This window comes from Grampus griseus (assembly GCF_964374135.1).
Source record: "Grampus griseus genome assembly, chromosome: 4".
Classification (NCBI taxonomy): Eukaryota; Metazoa; Chordata; class Mammalia; order Artiodactyla; family Delphinidae; genus Grampus; species Grampus griseus.
The window spans coordinates 68,833,298-68,855,539 of record NC_138997.1 but is presented as its reverse complement, the minus strand read 5'-3'; the positions used below and the strand labels follow the sequence as shown (position 1 = coordinate 68,855,539).

The 22,242-nt window shown below is 40.1% G+C and overlaps 1 protein-coding gene across 1 annotated transcript in view; it reads right to left on the bottom strand.

The window, feature by feature from the left end:
- The window catches only part of AASDH (aminoadipate-semialdehyde dehydrogenase), a 35,115-nt gene extending 15,919 nt beyond the window's left edge, over positions 1-19,196 (bottom strand). Inside the window, exons 1-5 of the mRNA XM_082652910.1 lie at positions 18,955-19,196; positions 15,949-16,223; positions 15,737-15,857; positions 12,059-12,384; positions 3,569-3,761 (exon numbers count right to left, since the gene is read on the bottom strand). Of these exons, the coding sequence (XP_082509036.1) occupies positions 3,569-3,761; positions 12,059-12,384; positions 15,737-15,857; positions 15,949-16,178 (870 nt within the window). The 5' untranslated portion in view covers positions 16,179-16,223; positions 18,955-19,196. The remainder of the gene's footprint in view (positions 1-3,568; positions 3,762-12,058; positions 12,385-15,736; positions 15,858-15,948; positions 16,224-18,954) is intronic.
- Positions 19,197-22,242: the final 3,046 nt, after the last annotated feature.

Here is a 22,242-nt window from a genome sequence, read left to right as displayed (position 1 = left end):
GTGTGGATAGGGGAGCTCATTCAAAGTTACGTCATTTTCAAGTCTGATCCAGCTTTTATTTTCCATGGGCTCTTTTGTGTCTCTTATGTGCATGCACATAGCCTCAAGGTCAGTCAGGAATGTGCTTGCCCTCCTCACCATAGCAACCTCAGGCTGTTGGAGCTGTAGGCCCTTCTTGCTGGCTAGAATGCCACAGATTCCCTTTTCTAAAGCAAAATTCAGCAGTTTTTAAAAACATAAACATATTTCTGTAAAAAAAAATAAAACAAAAACAAAAAAACATATTTCAGATAGTTATATGCCTTTAGTTGATTTCTAAAGTGTTGAAATGGTTATTTTTGTCAATTTTGTCCAGCTTTATAGTTGCTTTTTGGGAAGAATATCTGCCAATCTCCTCACTTGGCTATAGCCAGAGGTTACATGAATGAAGATTTTAAAATGGCTTCTTTCAATAAAAGCTAAAAGGACAACCTGAATTTTAATTTGGGGAGATTATTTAAGGTCATGGCTTGTCAAAATATTTAAGCAGTAGGATGACCCTATATCCCAGTACGTACTTATTGTTCCAGATTACTATCTGGGAACTTAGTGCTTTCATTCACTCTCAGGATTCCAAGTTTTTGGTAATAAATTACAGTGGTCATCCTATTTATCCTGAAATGATCCTAAATCAAGCTCTTAACTGTTCCACCAAGAGTTTTTTGGGTTTTTTTTTTTTTTAACAAATTTATTTATTTATTTCTTTGTTTTTATTTTTGGCTGTGTTGGGTCATCACTGCTGTGCGTGGGCTTTCTCTAGTTGCGGTGAGCAGGGGCTACTCTTCGCTGTGGTGCATGGGCTTCTCATTGTCGTGGTTTCTCTTGTTGCAGAGCATGGGCTCTAGGCACACAGGCTTCTGTAGTTGTGGCACGTGAGCTCAGTAGTTGTCACTTGCGGGCTCTTGAGCGCAGGCTCAGTAATTGTGGCACACGGGCTTAGTTGCTCCGCAGCATGTGGGATCTTCCTGGGCCAGGGCTCGAACCCGTGTCCCTTGCATTGGCAGGCAGATTCTTAACCACTGCGCTACCAGGGAAGCCCCCAAGACTTTTATCATATGGAAAATCTCTTGTCAAAATGACGACTGAATGGTCCTGCTCTCCATTTTCAGTAAAGCAAATCTGAAACATTCTGGCCTAATTTCTAGTGTTAAGGATAATTTCAACTTTGAACTCTACAAATGAATGCACAACTATGAATATTCAGCAAGGTAAAGCATAGTAACACTTTTCGGATACTCATAAACTGAAATCATCAATTTATTGGCACAGGACAACTCAACATCCTTTGCTACCAAATCATCTTAGGCATAGGGAAACAGGACTTAGCAAATAACAGAAAAAAGTGATAGAAAATGTTATAGTTTTCTTCCAGATTGCCTAAGTAAAAATTTATGTAAAAATGAAAAACACTTATGTTGACACTTTGGTAGATAGCAACCTAAGATTTTGCTCTAACTAAAAGGTTTCACTTTTAAAAGGCATCAAGTTTAAATAATATAACTTTGTTACCCAGAGTATGCAAAAAAATCCCAAATATACTTTAGGTTTGTAAGAAACCAAATACTGGCCCTTTCTTTGCAAGAGAAAACTCTTATTCCTGAGATAAAGAGGTTCTTAATTTCCTCAAAAGCTTAGTCCATCTCACTTTGGGGCCTTTCTCTCCCGCAGTAACTCAAGATATTCTATTTTTTCCAATTTTCAAAACTTTAGTAGCATGTATTCTCTTTGAGAGCTTTTAAGATCCTTGCTTAATATCCAATTAGGTTTGGGCAAGGTTATTTGTAAATAAAATCTGTACAAGAAGCTCTTAAAAATATATATATAGGGCTTCCCTGGTGGCGCAGTGGTTGAGAGTCCGCCTGCCGATGCAGAGGAAACAGGTTCGTGCCCTGGTCCGGGAAGATCCCACATGCTGCAGAGCAGCTGGGCCCGTGAGCCATGGCCGCAGGGCCTGCGCGTCCGGAGCCTGTGCTCCGCAATGGGAGAGGCCACGACAGTGAGAGGCCCACGTACCGCAAAAAAAAAAAAAAAAAAAAAAAAAAATATATATATATATATATATATATATCCATGATGACTTACATATTATTTGGTAAGAAATTGACTCTGGAGGGAAAAGATGAACGATGATAATAAAATAAAGCAAAAATTCACTATAAGACATGTGTCTTATACAAAAGAAAGGTTAGCCTGTCAGCTTTTGTGCTTCTCTTCCTTACTCAAACCAAGTCAAATGTGATCTGCTCATAATATTCCAAGTAGATATGTATTGTGAGTTATATAAAATCACAATTAAACTATATGCAAAATTTGCTGTATTTTGGGAACAGAGTTAGTAAATGTGTATCCATTTCTCAGAAGGATCTATGATCCCAGAAAAGTTAAAAAAACCACTGCTAAAGTAAATTTATCTGAGATTGTGTTTTAACATTAAGCAAGGGGTCAGATTTAAAGAGGTATAAGACACTATTAAGGTACTTAGCAAATATTCCCTGAAAAATTATGCTCCTTGAATTTTACAGGAAAATAAAATTGTATTATTATTATTTTTTTTTTTTTTTTGCTGTAGGCGGGCCTCTCACTGTCGTGGCCTCTCCCGTTGCGGAGCACAGGCTCCGGACGCGCAGGCTCAGCGGCCATGGCTCATGGGCCCAGCCGCTCCGCGGCATGTGGGATCCTCCCGGACCAGGGCACGAACCCGTGTCCCCTGCATCGGCAGGCGGACTCTCAACCACTCTCAACCACCAGGGAAGCCCCTAAAAGTTGTATTATTAAAATCGTGCCCAGATTCATAGAATGATTCACCAAGAGATGAGAATTTATACCACTGATACCTAGCAAAACTGCATTGCTATACTCATTTCATTTATATATAATGGTTTTTTTAATAGGATGAAAAACACATTTCCTAAAAAGAAAGTCAGCATCAAATTTTGTCTCTGGGAAGAAATTTAACATCCTCTCAAGTCTCATTTAAAAAAATTTTCATTTATCATGATATGCATATAATTTTATTAATTCTCTCTAGTTTCATTAACCACTTGCAGTGTTATATCTTAAGGCTAGAGTACAAGTCACATACTTTCACATATATATTTTTTAAATCTTCAAAAATGCCAAACTTAAAAAATACATTTTTTAGGTTAATATAAAACATACCGATGTAAAAATCAGAAAATCTAAATTTCTAAGTCAATTATAACTTAACTTACTTAAAGCAGTTTTTAGTGGGAAACACAATAAACTCAATACTTTAAGACAAGAGAGGCATATCCCAATGGATTTGAGTAAAAGTTCCCTTAGTTATTATAGTATGTACAAAGTGCATAGTAAAAGAATTTTCTAGACAGAATTAACTGATTTTTTTCATTCTCAAACAAATGACATCATCAGGAAGACAGCCCTTGACATTCTAACTAGATTATCATTAATCCATTGTAAAGAGCTACAGGAATATAAAATATTCTCTAACACACTTAAAATATTGAATAATTAAAAACAAAACATTTCATTTGCTACTAAAATGTACCTGTAAAATAGTCACTCTGTGATGGGAAAAGAGAACAGCAGCTAATTTTGATGGGAGCACTTTGACAGAAGTTGGTACAATAAGCAGAGAGGCACCACTTGATAGAGCAACAAATATTTCCACAACAGAAGGATCAAAGGTCAGAGGTGAAGCCAGAAACAAAACATCCTCCTGAGTGATCTCAAAAAGCACCCTAAGGCAAAACAGAATGTAATTATGAGAAATGCCTAACATTTAGTGAACACATATCCTAAAGAAGTATTTATAACCATTAAGTTTCCAGATGTTGGCCAGATTTTTTTTTCTCTTAGATTAACCAAAACGGTGCTATTAATTCTAGAACTCTTCTTTATAAATATAAGGATTAAAAGCCATTTAAAGCAAAGCCGCTTTTTACCATGACGTATTTTATCATATGTGATGCCCTTCTGATGCGTCAACTTGACTGGACTGAATTACAGTCCTCAGAATTCCCTTTCTATTGATAGTGTGTTTCCCATTAGGGTAGAAGACAAGGGATATTCTCTCTAGACAGTTGGAGGACAGAAGGCGGACAGCTGTCATTTGACAGCACACACACCTTCTCCCATTTATTCAATCAAACACTAGCTTAGGTGCTGCTGTGAAGGGATTTTGTAGATATGATTAAAGTCCCTGATAAGCTGACTTTAATCAAAAGGGAGGTTATCCTGCGTTGGCTGGATTTACTCAGTTGGAAGGCCTTTAAGAGAGTGTTTAGGCATTCTCTGAAGAGACTCCAAACAGCAGCTGGATCAGCAATTAGCTAGTTCAGCAATTACTCTCCCTTTCCCCTGGATCCTCTTTCCTGACTTGCCTGTGGACAAGCACATGCCTGTGGGATTCCAGTCTGTTCACAATCACCCCTAATTGTCTACCCAATGGACTGCAGTCTTGCTTACCAGCCCCACAAGTGTAAGCCAATTCCTTGTAATAGATCTCTAATATATACTCCCAGTTCTGTTTTTCAGGTAGAATCTTGACTTATTCTATACTACTTATTGAATGATGATTAATAGAGACCTCTGACTCCCTTTTCCCACCATTTGGCATTTTCTCTCAGTAACTCAACAAAGAGCAGAACAGAATATATGTGATAAGGGTATTATAGAGCATGGATGGTCAGCAATGAGCCTATAACACTCTTCAATTTAAAGACACAAAACTCATTCTATCTAAAAGCAGGGATTACCTTAACTTCAAAATATCTTCAAGTATGGTATTGTGGGCACCCACTTGGAACCCCAGGGTTGGTATGAAGATTATTTTAAGCTGAAGACATTTTGGATTCAACAGATGCAGAAAGAAGCCTTCCTGGAGCTTCCCTTTTCTGATTGATAGCAGAAACTTCTGGGGAATGAGACTACCATAAATTCCATCTTCAGGATGACTTTTACTCCCAAAAGTACACCAAGAGTAAACCTACCATAAACCCCCTCTACTGGGGAGTTTTATGGCCCTGACGACAGGATGAAACTACCCTCATATGCATAGGCCAACATTACCACAAAGTTTCTTATCTGCTTTTGTCTTTCCTAAAGAAACCAATTTGTATTTCCCATAGAAGCCTTTCTTCCCTTCCCTTTCCCCTACTAAGTTAGGTAGATAAGCCCCAACTTTAAGCATTTAATGATGGAGTTCAGAACATGCTATCCCAAAATATGCAGCTCTGGTATATTGACCATTTTGAGTTAAATGCACTTGAAAAACTGCAAAACAAAAACACTCTGACCTTCCTGTTTTTCATAAAGGCAGATGAAATTCCCACATGAAAGATGTCCTCCCTATACCAGAAGGAAAGTAATATTCTTAATATCAAGGATGAGACGCTGAAAGCAAGAGAACTCTATACAAAACAGACTTGGTTAAAATAATTCTTATCTTCCTTTAGCCTCCCCACACAGTTTAGTCACTTTTCCACAATTGCCTCTCTTTGTTTAACCTAATATAGTCTTGTCATCTCTTTGGGTCATTCCTTATGAAGGATCCTGTGTCACCTAAAACTTGTTATACTTAAATGTATGCTTTTCTTCCATTGACCTTTCTTTTGTCAATCTAATTCTCAGACCTAGCCAAAAAGAACCCTAAGAGGGTAAAAAGTGATGAAATAAAATTTACGTTTTAAGGTGGGAGAAGACAATTTAAACATAAAATTCCCTGTGTCTGTTTGGGTCTCCCCCACCTCTTTTCCAACTGTGCAGCGTGCATCTACATTACACATTAACCAAGCCTCCTCAAAGATGTGAATGCCTCCTCCACTGTAAAAGATCGTTTATCCCCCCTGTTTTATTTATTTTTGACTGCGTTAGGTCTTCACTGCTGTGCTGCTTTCTCTAGTTGCGGCAAGCGGGGGCTACTTTTTTTTGCGGTGCACGGGCTTCTCATTGCGGTGTTTTCTCTTGTTGTGGAGCACGGGCTCTAGGTACACGGGCTTCAGTAGTTGTGGCACGCAGGCTCAGTAGTTGTGGCACGCAGGCTCTAGAGTGCAGGCTCAGTAGTTGTGGCGCACGGGCTTAGCTGCTCCATGGCACATGGGATCTTCCCGGATCAGGGCTCGAACCCATGTTCCCTGCACTGGCAGGTGGATTCTTAACCACTGTGCCAACAGGGAAGCCCTAAATCTGATTATAATTTAATCTAATTATATATTTGTGTCTCAGGTAAGCTAAAAAAAATCAATGTACGATAAAAGCTACACTCAAACTTCAATTTTTAATGGACTTATTCTTCACAAATATTGTCTGGTTTCCTAGTTAGAATTCAGGGGAGAACATATAACAGGCTTTCAATAATGCTTGAGCCCTGAAAATCATTTTTTTTGTCTCAATTCTGTGAACAAAGTGGGCAGTGTTAAGCATTCATGGAGAATCTGGAAGTTAAGGAACGTAGCTTAAGAAGTATCCAGTATAGGAAAAGTTAAAAGAGACAGATTTTAAAGAAGAAAAGAGATAGCATGGAACAAATATTTGTTGAACTTACTACTTCTGAGGCTTACGTGCTGTATATCTAACTTATTGTTTCTCATTTTCCCAACCACCCTATGTTGCAGATATGGTTATTACCACCATTTAAAAATGGAGGAAAAGGAAATTCAGGGAGGTTAAGTAACTTGTACAAAGTCATAAATATCAACTAAAAAAAATAGTACTTAAATATCATTTTTAAAAGGCTTTACAACTGTATGTTCCTGTTTTAATTTCAACAGAATATCCAAGATATGTAATATTAGAAAAGATGTCCGTCCAACAATTTATTTTAGGAAGGTCAACTGAGAAGAGAATTCAGCAAGAAAAATAACTATAGTTCTTTTTTTTTTTTTTTTTTTGGCTGCGTTGGGTCTTTGTTGCTGCGCACAGGCTTTCTCTAGTTGCAGTGAGCAGGCTACTCCTTGTTGTGGTGCACGGGCTTCTCATTGCGGTGGCTTCTCTTGTTGTGGAGTACGGGCTCTAGGTGCAAGGGCTTCAGCAGTTGTGGCTCGTGAGCTCTAGAGCGCAGGCTCAGTAGTTGCGGTGCACGGGCTTAGTTGCTCCACAGCATGTGGGATCTTCCCGGACCAGGGCTCAAACCCATGTCCCCTGCATTGGCAGGTGGAGTTTAAACCACTGCGCCACCAGGGAAGTCCATGTAGTTCTCTTTAAGATATGATTACAAAAATATATTTAACAAGATAAATAATCTAAACAAATATATAAAAAGGATAAGTTTTGCTGGGCATTCCTTCAGAGTACTATATTAAGTCATCAAGCTCCAGAAGTAAAAGGGGGCTTAAAAAAAGAAGCCACCATAAAATAATAGAAAAGTTCTACTTTTTTTTTCTTTTTTTTACTTTTTTTTTAACTTCACTGAGCTACTTTTCTTGTTTGACTGAAACAAAAGGAGTTTTAAATTTCCACTTCATTTCTGACTCTGCAATCAAACTAGGTAATTGTGCACAAAAAACAAAATAGTTCCTTATAAACTAAAAGCTCACAGGGCTTCCCTGGTGGCGCAGTGGTTGAGAGTCCGCCTGCCGATGCAGGAGACACGGGTTCATGCCCTGGTCCGGGAAGATCCCACGTGCCGTGGAGCGGCTGGGCCCGTGAGCCATGGCCGCTGAGCCTGCGCATCCAGAGCCTGGGCTCCGCAACGGGAGAGGCCACAACAGTGAGAGGCCCACGTACCGCAAAACAAAAAAACAACAGAGAAACCCTAAAGGCTCACAAATGCTTATACAACTAAAGACTATATATTTGATGCACAGCTATTCAGCTTTTTTTTCTTTTTTTTTTTTGGCATAATCTAGAAAGATTAGTAAATATTTTAAGGGAAGTTCAATTCCATGTTATCACTACAGAAGATACTATATCTGTCTTTGTAAAATGCCTGTGGGCATAAACAACACAATTCTTCTCACATGTTCTTATAAAACAATAAAGCAAAAGACAAACAACAAATCAAAGTCCCATAATCTGCTTTCAGAGAGTAGCACTGTCACAGCTAAAAAAAACAAAACAAAAAAGGTTTACCCTCACACAGTTTACTGAATTTACTGCCTATATTAATAGGACTTACTATTTACATTGTCTTCATTAGCACAGTTTTATTATTCTAGGAGATTCTAAACCAAGAAAACAGAAGTTACATATAACTTTACTGTTCATTAATGAAAACCAAATCATCTCTTTAACAAAAGCATCAAAAACGGTTTACAACCCAAGACTCTCTGAACCTCTTTTCTCAAAAGTTCCTTTGCTATTTCCACCAATCCATCATTGTTATATCACAAACCTTACCCAATCCTTAAATTAAGCCCCTGTATTGAAAGGTCTAGGGACCTCCCTGGTGGTGCAGTGGTTAAGAATCCACCTGCCAGGGACTTCCCTGGTGGTGCAGTGGTTAAGAATCTGCCTGCCAATGCAGGGGACACGGGTTTGATCCCTGGTCTGGGAAGATCCCACATGCCGCGGAGCAACTAAGCCCGTGCACCACAACTACTGAGCCTGTGCTCTAGAGCCCGCGAGCCACAACTGCTGAAGCCCGCGCGCCTAGAGCCTGTGCTCCACAACAAGAGAAGCCACTGCAATGAGAAGCCCGCAACCCGCAACTAAGAGTAGCCCCCCTTCGTCGCAACTAGAGAAAGCCTTCACGCAGCAACGAAGACCCAACACAGACAAAAATAAATACATAAATAAAGAATCCGCCTGCCAATGCGGGGGACACGGGTTCGAGCCCTGGTCTGGGAAGATCCCACATGCTGTGGAGCAACTAAGCCCATGCACCACAACTACTGAGCCTGTGCTCTAGAGGCTGCGAGCCACAACTACTGAAGCCCGCGAGCCACAACTACTGAAGCCCACGAGCCACAGCTACTGAAGGCCACGAGCCTAGAGTCCGTGCTCTGCAACAAAAGAAGCCACCGAAATGAGAAGCCCGCGCACCGCAAAGAAGAGCAGCCCCTGCTCCGCTGCAACTAGAGAAAGCCCGTGCACAGCAATGAAGACCCAATGCAGCCAAAAATAAATAAATTAGTTAATTAAAAAAAAAAGATCTACCTTACTTCAAAATCTCAGTAAATCAGATCCTGCCCTTCTCCCTCTGAGACCATCATACTCTTGGAGGTAGGCAGCATTCTCTCCTACCAATGTAAGCAATAAACTCAGCTTTATCTTACTATCAGGTTATTCTGATAATATCTGGGGAGTCAGCTGAAATTTGGTACTTCCTAGCTTGGTGATTTAAGTCCAAATCAAATAGAAAATTTAACATCACTGTTTCAATTTCTAAATTGGATATCTGAACATTTCATCTTTCAGAATCCAATTATTTAGCACTTTGCTTACTTGTGAACCTAAAAGTAAACCAAAAAGCGTTTAATAAGCAAATAGATTTCATTAAGTTCAAGCACAAAATAGCTATCAAGAAATCTGTACACTCTACTCACAAATTAGCCCCTCATCCCTCACTGAGCACATATTTGCTCTCACCTTACAGACAATTCCTGCCTGTTAGGCCCAGTGCCTCTTAGTCAGCTGTCTCTCCCACCTCTCCTAGATTCCAAATCAGCTCCACTCTCCTCAAGTTGCCTGTATCTCCATCCCCACCTCACTTCCCATAACGTTAGCATAGGACATTGCATCCTATTTCTTTCTAAAGTTACAATCCATCAACTTCCTCTAACATTCCTTATTACATAAAGAATTTATGTAACTTATTATCCCTCTTATCCTTTTAAGGCTCTCTAAAGAACAGAGAGTATTTTAAATATCATCTCCTCCCATCTCAAAGTATCTTACTCCTTTACCATATTCCTACCACTTGATTTTTCTAACCAATCCTCTCTACCAGGTCTTTATGCTCAGCCTACAAGTCTCTCCCATCTAAAAACAAAGACAAAAAAGCTACACCCTCCCAGAATCCTTTCTCTTCTATTAAAACTAGTTTCTAGAAAATAACACTTTACTTTTGTTGTCTCCATTTCCTTATCTCTCATTCTCTTATCTCCAGCCTGTACTGTTCAGCCCTGGGAATTAGAAGTGAAAGCACTAAAGACCAGATTGTCAGGACTTCCCTGGTGGTCCAGCGTTAAAGAATCCGCCTTCTAATGCAGGGGGTGCGGGTTCAATCTCTGGTCAGGGAACTAAGCCTGCACACTTCAACTAGAGAGAAGCCCACACACCACAACTAGAGAGAGAAAACCTGCACACCAGAACTAGAGAGAAGCCACATGAAGAGCCCATGCGCCACAACAAAAGATCCCACACGCCACAATGAAGATCGTGCATGCCACAACTAAGACCCAACGCAGCCAAAAATTTAAATAAATAAATAAAATATTAAAAACAAAACAAAACCAAAAAAAAAACAGATTGCCAATTACAATAGATACCTCTGCAGCATTTAACCATTCCTTCCTTCTAGACCTGGGCATCCAATATAGTAGCCACTAGATACATGTGCCTACTGAGCACTAACAATGTGACTGGTCCACATAGAGATGTTTAAGTATAAAATACGTGCTAGATTTTGAAAATAATTAGTATATAAAAAAGAATGTAGGACTTCCCTGGTGGCACAGTTGTTAAGAAACTGCCGCCAGTGCAGTCGACACCAGTTCGATCCCTGATCCAGGAAGATCCCACATGCTGCAGAGCAACCAAGCCCGTGCGCCACAACTACTGAGCCTGCACTCTAGAGCCCATGAGCCACAACTACTGAGCCTGCACGTTCTGCGACAAGAGAAGCCACTGCAACGAGAAGCCCGCTCACGGCAACAAAGAGTAGCCCCCGCTCACTGCAACTAGAGAAAGCCCTTGTGCAGCAACGAAGACCCAACACAGCCAAAAATTTAAAAAATTTAAAAAAAAAATTGTAAAGTACCTCACTAAATTTTTATATTGATTACATATTAAAATATTTGGGGTATACTGAATAAGATATATTGTTAAAATTAATTTCACTTTTTACTTTTTTTAAATTAATTTATTTTTGGCTGCGTTGGGTCTTCATTGCTGCACACGGGCTTTCTCTAGCTGTGGTGAGCGGGGGCTACTCTTTGTTGCGGTGTGCGGGCTTCGCATTGCGATAGCTTCTCTGGTTGCAGAGCACGGGCTCTAGGCGTGCAGGCTCGGTTGTTGTGGCTCGAGGGCTCTAGAGTGCAGGCTCAGTAGTTGTGGCACACAGGCTTAGTTGCTCCGCGGCATGTGGGATCTTCCCGGACCAGGGATCGAACCCATGTCTCCTGCATTGGCAGGTGGATTCTTAATCACTGCGCCACCAGAGAAGTCCCCTTTTTACTTTTTAAATGTGGTTACTAAAAAAATTTTAAGTACATAAAACTTATAATGACATAAAATTACAGATGTGTCCCATGAGGTTTCCATTTCTATTTCTGTTTCCTCCTCTGATTTTCTAAGCCTACTCCTCTCTGGTTCCCTTCCTCCTCTATTTCCTCCTTTCTTCAAAAGTTGAGAATCTCAACTTTATAGAGATTTCTCATTTCCCATAACAGTAAAACCAACTCAACGATGCTACAAGAGTAAACTTAATGAAATGCAAAATTTTTTAATGGTTCCTTGGATTAAGTTCAAACTTCTCCAACAGAGCACACCAGGTGCCTGCCCCCTCAGGTCATACGACTCCTACCCTCCCACTCTTCAGCTCTGCCCAGTACACTCTAGCAAGCCAAACTCCTTCTTTCTCCCATACCTCTGTAGGTACCTCTGCCAGGAATATGTTTCCTCTCTTCTTACTAATAATTAAGAAGCAAAGCTTCCAGCCATATCATTTGATTGCTGTTTGGCTCCAGGTCTGGATCAAACAGGTAAAGCCCTACTCTGCTAAAGAGAGCTAAAGTTCAGATATAGCTGAAACAAGAGACCCAAGTACTTAGGACTGTCAATTTAGGAACAAGAGTTATAAAGAACAGGTATTTCAAAATTCATTTTTCCCTTTAAATTACAAGTTCTGAAGAAGGATTCTAAGGATAGAACTTACCGAAAGTGCTGGATGTTTGGCACTATACATGCATGAGGGACTCTGACAATCTTAGGTATCCCCGTGGTGCCTGATGTACGGAGAACATAGGCCAAGCAATGCTTTAGCCTCACATCCATGTGCTCTTCTAACTTTTCTTCACTGCTGTTCTCAGAATTCACACTCTTTGTCATTTTTTCTTTTTCATATGTCTCTCTTCTTATGCTATTATTTAGCATCAAGCTCACCTCAACATTTTTCCAGTGAAGTCTGAAGAGTACTAGGTCATTATGTTCTACTGTAAACGTATCATAGTTCAATAACGTTTCATAGGAAGATTTGAATTTCTATGTTAAATGGGGAACAAAGTTTTACAACATTAATATGTTAAAACGCATTCTCTTTTATATAGAATATTAAGTATTCATTTACTCATTCAATATAGCTTTTTTTTTTTTTTTAAGTACAGCTGACTTTTGAACATGGGTTTGAATTGCACAGGTCCACTTATATCCGAGGTTGGTTGAATCTGCGGATGCGGGTACCAAGGACAACTGTAAAGTTATAGGCGAATTTTCCACTGCGCAGAAGTCACTGCCCCTAACCCCTGAGTTGTTCAAGGGTCAACTGTACTTGCTATATATCCAAGAATAAAAAGATAAATGAGAAACCTCCAAGAGTAAAGTGCGTTGCTTACTTTCAAACTCATCTTTAAAATAGAGACATAAAAACACACAACTGCAGTGCAATGTGGTGTAATAATGAAATATGCTTTAAATGTGAATGAGAACAGGGGATTTCCCTGGTGGTCCAATGGTTAAGACTCCATGCTTCCACTGCAGGGGGCGCAGGTTCGATCCGTGGTCCGGGAACTAAGATCCCACATACTGCGGCACAGCCAAAATCAATCAATCAGTCAATCAAAAAAAAAATTAAAAAACATGAATGAGAACAGAGAAGGCTGAACTTAACTTGCCTGGAAGGTCAGAGATTGATTCTTCATATGTAATATTTGTGTGTTATAAGTAGCTATTCTCCAAATAAAGAGGGGTACTTTAAACAAACAAGTCAATACACAGTATCTGACCTGACAAAGCTGGTGTTATGGAGAACAGTAAGCATTCCAATAAGCTGCAGAATTGGGGAAGATGGAGAAGATAAGTAGTGCTGTTGATAGGAGATGAGATGCTAATCCTTAATAACTGTGTACTCAACACCAAGGAGTTTAGACCTTAACCTGTGATGGGATCCAACAGAAAGTGGCAGTAGCACAGACTAGACTTTGCTTGTCAAGGAGAGACTTATATGCAAGACTCTGATAAATGAGAGCCTTTAATGAACCTTTCATAACAATTCAGATATGCTATATGGGCCTGAATGGTCTGTTGCAGCAGAAGTAGACAGAAAGGGTCTATGAAGAAAGAATCAATAGGACTTGATGACTTTCTGGATAGGGAGTGAGCTTGAGAAGATTGCTGAGTTTCTGGCTCAGTTACTTGGTAGATGGAAATAGATTAATACAGAAGTTTCCTTTGAGTATATCTTTTTAGGTTGATAAGCAGCAGCTTAATGAAGCATAACAAGTTTTCACAGTAAAGAAATCAATTTAAACGAGAGGAAAAGATCACAACCCAGGACCAGGAGTTTTCTGTTTGTGTCTGTGTTGTGGTTTTAGGTGTAAGGTGTGGTATATTCTGTAATGTAAAAAAAATTAAGGCCCACATATTCTTAAGACCTAGCTCAAAAACCATCCTCCTCCATTAAAACTGTCCTGTCTCTACTGGGCTACGTATACTTCACTTAGGGCAATATCACACTATGCAGACCTGGGAAGTACTAACCTTTTCTCTCCAACTATATAAGCAACTAGAGGGCAAGAATCATATTTTAGACTGCTTTCACATACCAATGCCCTCCCAAACACCCTGTCTCTAGTGCAGAGTTTCTCAATCTAAACACTACTGACATTCTGGAACAGTTAAATCTTTGTGGGGACTGTCTTATGCATTGTAGGGTTTTTAGCAGCATCCCTGGCCTCTACCCATTAGAAGCCAGTGGCACCCCCTTTCCATCATGACCATAAAAAATATCTCCAGACATTGCAGAATGTTTCCTGGCAGGTAAAATCATGGCCAGCTGAAAACCACTACTCTAGTGGATCATGGGCATACAGTAGATGCTCAGTAAATACACTGATTGTTCCTGTGTTAAGTGAAGGAAGAACACTTACACCATCATCAAAATCATGGAACAGGAAGCAAGGTACTTTCTGTGGGGTTTGCTGCTATGTACTCAACTCCTTCCTATATGCAGTTATGAAGAATAGTTTGATATTGACAATTAATTCTCCCACCCACCCACCTTGTCTATAAAAACTTTCACCAAGGTTGTTAAAAAAATGAATATCACATCCTCATTTTAGTCTTTCTAACTTATCAACAAATAACCAATGTGAGGAACAGAAGAGAAAACTGTGGCCAGACACTGATATATGTGTACTTAGAAAATATTTATTAACTAAATTAATACTTTATTGTCTCTTTCTGGAGGCCTTACTCTAATACCCATTATTCTCTAGGAAGTCCTCCATATAATATCTGAAGCTTTTGAATTGTCTTACTGCTATATATTACAGATATAGATGCATACACATATACACAAATAGGTAAAATTCATTTAAGTTACCCCCAATATAAAATGGTTCATATAGGTAATGGGCTAAATGATAGGCTAAATTGAATATAGTTTCTATAATGTTTTCTCCATGGTAAAACAATATTTTATAAGCAAGAAATGAAGAAATAATAATGAAACATGGGGTACCCTGCTTAACATATAATACCAATTCTTGCCCCTAAAGCAGTGTTTCTTTGCTAGATCTCTGGTTGGCAGTCACTTAAAAATAAAAAAAAGTAATAAATTTAGTTTTCCAGAAAGATCTGGTTTAAGTGCCAATCTCTTTTGCAAAATCTAAGCTTGGATATAGTTCTTTAATGTTGCTGACCACTGTAAGTTACCATAAATACACCAAGATAAAAGTATCAAGTATTATAAAAGTTTCCTACTATAAAAACAACTTTGGAAAGAGAAAGTAAATTCAAAACAATGCACAATACATTATTATGAGGCTAGAAGATACGTCCATGCCATTGAGCAGTGGTTCTCAGTGGAGCATGTGGGGTGGAGGGTGCCTCCAGGAGACGTTTGGCAATGTCTGAAGACAATTTTGGTTGTTGCAACTAGGGGGTGCTACTGGCAATTATTAGATATGAGGCCATGGGGGTTACTAAACATCCCGTAATGTACAGGACACGCCTCACAACAAACACCCAACCCAAAATGTCAGTGCTGAGACCAAGAATTTTGCTGAGTTAGTGAATTTAGAAATCAAGACAGGGGATGGGACCCCTTCAATTGAAAAGTAAATGTAACACATAAAAATACAAACAAACATGGGCTTCCCTGGTGGCGCAGTGGTTGAGAGTCCACCTGCCGATGCAGGGGACACGGGTTCGTGCCCTGGTCCAGGAAGATCCCACATGCCGCAGAGTGGCTAGGCCCATAAGCCATGGCCGCTGAGCCAGCATGTCCGGAGCCTGTGCTCCGCAACGAGAGAGGCCACGACAGTGAGAGGCCCACATAACGCAAAAAAAAAAAAAAAAAAAAATACAAACAAACAACTTAGATACCCACACTTACATTAATTTGCTGTTTTTCAACAAGGATATACTTTAGATTACATTTTTTCATAAAATGAATTGATAATGCTGGTGGTGAATCTGGATCAATAGGTGCATAAGCAGCAGGGACTTGGAGAATTCTAAAGAAACAAAGTACAGAGTCAGCACAGAATATCTTTTGAAAACAATCTTACTTTAAGATATCAAATTTTTAGTTCTAAAAAATATTACCCTAAAATCCAAGAGGGTAAGTTTATCCCAGGATGGCAGTAGAGACCAATTTCCCGAATTCCTTGAAAGTCACAATGTAACAGCAGAAAATTTGATAATTCTGAAGCAGCGTTAACCACAGTCTTGTAGGTGTAATAAACTGGAGGTTGGTTGTTACACTCATCAAAACATACAGCTATTTTATCCGAATAACGGGAGGCAGCCTGATGCACCAATTCCTGAAGAGTCATTTCACTGAAGTTTATCTGAACATCACTGGTAGCAGAGAGTTCTACCTATTTCCAGAAATGTTAGGGGGACAATGAGTTTTAGGGAGTTTGCTGGGGGGCGGGAAGTAGAGAAAAAATTCTATACAATCACTCCTCACAAAAATAACTACATCAAAGACACACAGTTAAAGAATCTCTGAACTACCAACTGTCTATGGTAACTTTGCTGAGAACACTGAGGTTGAAATTTTGATACAAGCAACCTAACTCCCTGTCAGAGGTGGAAGAAAACTTGAGAGGGGAATGGTATATACATAGATGAGGATGAAACAAACAGAAATGTAGAATTCTCTCAAAACAGAACACAAAGTAAAAAAGAAATGAATAATAATAAATAATTACCCAAAATAAAAGCAAATTTAAAGTACCACATGCTTAATTTTTTCATTTTTCTTCAGTTGTTACAGATTGATTAAAATAAAGTGGTTACAATCCTGCATGGTAACTTTGAAAAGACTAATGCAAATGAAGTCTGCTTTTAGGAACTGAATTTAGGTGAAAGCAAAACCAACCTCTGATAGAAAGAAGAGAAAAAACCTTTACATCCATCCAGTTTTAGTCCTGTATATAAAAACTGTGCTTATTATTATTATAACACAGCAAGCCACTTTTATAATTGTTAAGAAGTAAGCTCTTCATACTCTAGTTTGATATTTATTTATTTGTTTTTTTGTTTGGTTTGTTTGTTTGGCAGCTTGCAGCATCTTAGTTCCCCGACCAGAGATCCAACCCAGGGCCCCAAGAGCGCCAAGTCCTAACCACTGGACCGCCAGGAAATTCCCTCTAGTTTGATTTTTAAATTGTCAATAAGTTCATTTAAATTTAGACTCTAAATATAGTATTACAACTCAATAAAGTATTGTATCAATACAATATTCTCTGGGCTTCTCAATGCAGATTCTATAAAAAGAAAATCTGGGGCTTCCCTGGTGGCGCAGTGGTTAAGAATCTGCCTGCCAATGCAGGGGACACAGGTTAGAGCCCTGGTCCGGGAAGATCTCACATGCCTCGGAACAACTAAGCCGGTGCGCCACAACTACTGAGCCTGCGTTCTAGAGCCCGCGAGTCACAACTACCGAGCCCGCGCACCACAACTATTGAAGCCTGCATGCCTAGAGCCTGTGCTCTGCAACGAGAAGCCACCGCAATGAGAAGCCCGAGCACCACATCGAAGAGTAGCCCCTGCTCACCGCAACTAGAGAAAGCTCACGCGCAGCAACGAAGACCCAACACAGCCAAAAATAAATAAATAAAATAAAAAAATTTTTTAAAGTTAAAAAAAAGGAAAATCTGAAACAGTATTTCATCAAAGAAACTTTAGGGATGACTGAACAACAACAAAAAAACTTCACAACTCCTAGTATTTCCTTGAAGGTAAAGGTGATTTTTGTTTTCCCGCTGTGAAATTTATTTTCTGGATTTCAAAGCAAATAAGATTTATCAAACAGTCTATTTTAATTATTCAAGTTTTTTATTTGTTTATACTTTTGAACTCATTTCCCTACTGATTCATCCATGTCATTTAATCAATATCAATTACAGAAAATAAAACATTTCTAAAGAGCAAAATGAACCAATAACTGCTGACACCCATAAGGTTTGGAAATGCTATGATTTCTAAACACAAAATTTTAAAATATAAAATAACTTTAGTACTTAGTCTTTTCTATAAATACTAGCTCTTTCTGTGATGCACAAGATAAAATTTGTAAGCTTTCCTCATACACACAAATGACCATTACGTAAATATAAGGAAAGCTTTTCATAACATGCACTAAGATTATGGGAATGAGTCCATTCTGCAAGTGCAGAAGGGGACCTTCTGCTTCCCTCTCCCCAAATGAATAACAAATTGCCTATACTACAGAATGTATTATACTAAAGCATTTTAACAAAAAGTTATAGTCTACACGGAAAAAAAAAAAGCATTGTTTTAATGCAAAAACACATCCAGCAGTTAATTTTCCACAGGAGGACAATCTAATTAATATACTATAATCTAAAATCCCTTGACATCAAAGTAAGGGGCAAGATTATAAAATGGATTAAATTCTTTTTAAAAAAGTCTTTTTTATGACAAATTACAAGATTCGCCCCACATAGCTATACAACAATTAAGATGTTTTTAAACTTTTAATTGCCAGTTTCCCAGTGGCTGCTATAGAGAATTAAGGCAAAATCTATTCTTGTTGTCTAAGGTTTTCATTTTCATTAATTGAATCATAAATACATTCGCTCCAATAGAGAATTTTATAATAACTGGATGCCCAAACATTTCTGGGACCATATAAGGGGGCGGGGGGAAGCAAAATCTGATAAACAGATTATATATGTAATGGGATCATTAAGTTTTAAGATATTTGCTACTTTGTATCTGTAGAGGCTGCTACTTTAGTTATCAGAAGTCTCAGGGGCTCTTCCTAGGTTATTGGCTATTGTAAAGACATAAATAATCTAAAAACTTTATTTTCCCGTATCCACCGGCTTCTTAACTTTCACTAAGCAACTACGTTTAATAACAATGCACTTTATACCTTCCAACACATTTTTTCAATTGCTTTTCGAAACCACGCTAACAAGACAGGGTAGGCTTATTTCCATTCGAAATAAGGAGCAGAGGGCCTAAGGCAGGGTGAGGGGAGAGCACACGGGTCAAGTTCAGCTTTTGCACCACTCCATCCCTCCAGACACCACTGATTCAACTCCGAGCCAGGCGGTTGCCCGAAGCTAAGCAAACCTGTGCGCAGTCAGCCGCAGGCGTCTTCGTACTTCGCCTCCCTCGCACGTGTCCCCAGTGGATACCGCCTCCTGCCGAGACCCACTCAGAAGGCGTAGGGGTGAGGGGGTAGCGGGGAGGTCCGAGCCCGTCCGGACCTTCTCCCGACAATCCAACCCCAACACTTCTTCACATACAGCGAATAAACCAACACCTTAAAGCCGGCCCACCGCGCAGCCCACCGGGCTCCCGGCTTCCTAGAAATCTTCCCCGTCGCCTTGCTGACGTCAGCACGAGCGACCCGGGGCAAGCAGCGTCCTACTGCCCCGCCCCTTCCCGGAGCTACGGAGCCAATGCGAGAGAAGTGTTGGCTGCTTTGCTGGCGGGTCTCGTTTCAGATCTCAGGTGCGGCCTTGCTTGGTTTTGGACAGGGTTTGCAAGGACTTTGAAGTTGACCTGGTCGGAGTCGTACCCTTTCATATTTGCCAAGAAACTCCGGGCAAGAAACTTTAATTCCAAGCAGGTGTCTCCTCGTTCACAAAGTGGGGATAAAGATATTACGTAGAGTTAACGTGAAGAGCGATGAAATCATTGTGAAATAAGAGTGACTGGACTTCATGCGTTGGACTTTTTTTTATAACCTGCCCTACACTGTGGGGAACTGTTCAACAATAAAGCCTGCAAACGAAGTCCCTGTCATAAGTAGGCTGACATTTTAATTGGAAGAGATGAATTTAAACGGTAACTAAGAAAATTTTAACTTTCAAACAGCTATAAAGAAAACAGGTCTGAGGAGAGTTACTTAAGCTATACGCTGAATAAAAATCTGTTTTTAAGGGAATTTTAGTTGGAGGCGTTTAAGTTAGTTATCTAAAATGTCAACAGCAATAATAGTGATATTTTTTAAAGCTACTGTGCCGGTAGCAGAGAGGAAATTGAAACCGAGTCCCCCCTACTGAGTTTATGATTAATCTCTCCCTCCACAACTGTATTCCCTTTCTTGTCCCCTCTGACCTCAATCCTGTGTTAACTGAACACTAATCAAAGTCAGATGAGTAAGACTGCTGTTGTTGATAACATCGTTAATGTACTAAAATTGCTGTTGTAGATATATGCATCATCATTAACATACAAACTCAGGATGTTTCTCCAAGGTAAGATGAGCTCGCAGACCTGTATCACCTGGCCAGAATCATAAACTGGAGACAACCTGACTCACAAAACCATGATTAAGAAATGTAAGAAGACTGTGATTAACCCCAATTTCTTTGTTCTTCCCCTTTAAAACGTCCCTAACTCAAAGACCAAGATGGGGTGGATCTGAGATCTATCTCCCACTTCCTTGCTTGGCACCCTGCAAATAAACCCGTACTTTGCTGCAAACACCTGCTGTCAAAGAGTTTGGCTTTCTGCACCCCGCACGCAGGATCCCTTGCTCAGTTACAAAGTGATCAGGGTTTTGGTTTTGTTTTGGCTAGGGGAAGGATTGAGGAGGCAGCCGGGCATCAACAAACGATACATGAAAAGGCATAGGATGCTTTCGTGTCCTTAGGTGTTGGTGGCAAGGAACTGTAGCAGTAATCCAAGCAAGACATACCTCCACTTGCCCATGAGACTTTCACCAAGTTGTACTATGGGTCTTTTATTTGGGGAGGGGCCACTCAAAGGTGTCTCTTTGTTTCTATATTTGGGAATGACACCATTATCCACCCAGTGAGACAGTAAAGAAACCCTAGATATCCACTCCCACCCAACTTCTTTTTTACCTTCCTGTATGCAATTAGATCCTACGTCCTCTACTCCCCAATCTCTAGACCAATGCCCAGCTGTCTATATCAGAATCGCTTGTGGTAATGTTAAACAACACAGATTCCAGATTCCTGGATCTCCATCCCAAGAGGCTCTGAATTCATTTTCTAGTGATGGAGGGGCCTGCAATCTGCATTCCTCCCCTGCCCCCCATCTGCATTCTTTAAATGATAACATCGTCATCTCCACTACTGCTATCTTAGTTCAGGTCTTCTTGGTCAGTGTTTCCCTAAAGCCCTTCCAGTCTTGCTTGGCTACAGTAGACTCTGAACTGCTACCAGGATAATGTCTGTTTCATTATTGAAAATATCATTTTTCAATTCTGATATTAATGATAGCTTTTTTAGTTTTTTTCCCCCCTTGCAGTCTCTATTTCTTCTGTCGGTTTTGGATTCTTTCATGTTAGAGGCTTCCACGGGTGTCTGGTAATAATCATTGATTATCTGATCATATTTAAAAGTGGGCATTTAAAAGCTGATTGGAAGCTCTGAATCCATGGAGCAAGTGTTTTGAAAATCAAGTGAGAGAAAAGGGCTGCAGGGGTGGGAGGAGGGTCTCAGAATTCAGTATAAAATTTTTCACTTAATTCTATTCCAGGTGCCTGATGCCCTCCAAAGACCCTCTGTTTTACTCTCTCCCAAACAAAACGGCCTTCAGAGTTAAGCTTAAGGGTGATGGGAGGTAGCATAAGGGTATAACTCATTCCTAAGTGAATTTCCAATCATTTTAGTTACCATCTTTACCCCTGCTTCCAAACGCCAGTTTCTCCGTTTTTTTTTTTTTTTTTTTTTTTTTGCGGTATGCGGACCTCTCACTGTTGTGGCCTCTCCCGTTGCGGAGCACAGGCTCCGGACGCGCAGGCTCAGTGGCCATGGCTCACGGGCGCAGCCGCTCCGCGGCGTGTGGGATCCTCCCAGACCGGGGCACGAACCCGCGTCCCCTGCATCGGCAGGCGGACTCTCAACCACTGTGCCACCAGGGAAGCCCCAGTTTCTCAGTTTTTAAGGGTGCTCTATGATGTAAATAGGATTGCTTATTGGCTTTGCTCACTGCTGGTTTAGTCTAGCTTTTCCAAATCAGCCGAGCCCTTTGCTTTTTTGCTTTTTTAAAAAAATAAATGAGTTTGTTTATTTATTTATTGGCCGCGCCATGCGGCATGCGGGATCTTAGTTCCCCAATCAGGGATTGAACCCATGCCCCCTGCAGTAGAAGCGCAGAGTCCTAACCACTGGACCGCCCAGGAATTCCCTGAGCCCTTTGCTTTTGATTTTAAAATTTTGTTTCTGTTATCTCTTTCGCTCTATCCTTGAGAGTTTGTGACTCTAAAAATCCCTTCACTGTCATTTTCAGGGGGTCTAAGAGGGAGCAAATGTAGAAGACTATGTTCATTTTTACCTGGTAATCTAGAGCGATCATTCTAAAACATACACCAGAGCAGTAACAGCATTCTCCTGCTTAAGAAGCGTCAGTGGCCTCTGATTGCCTGCATGACATTCAGAC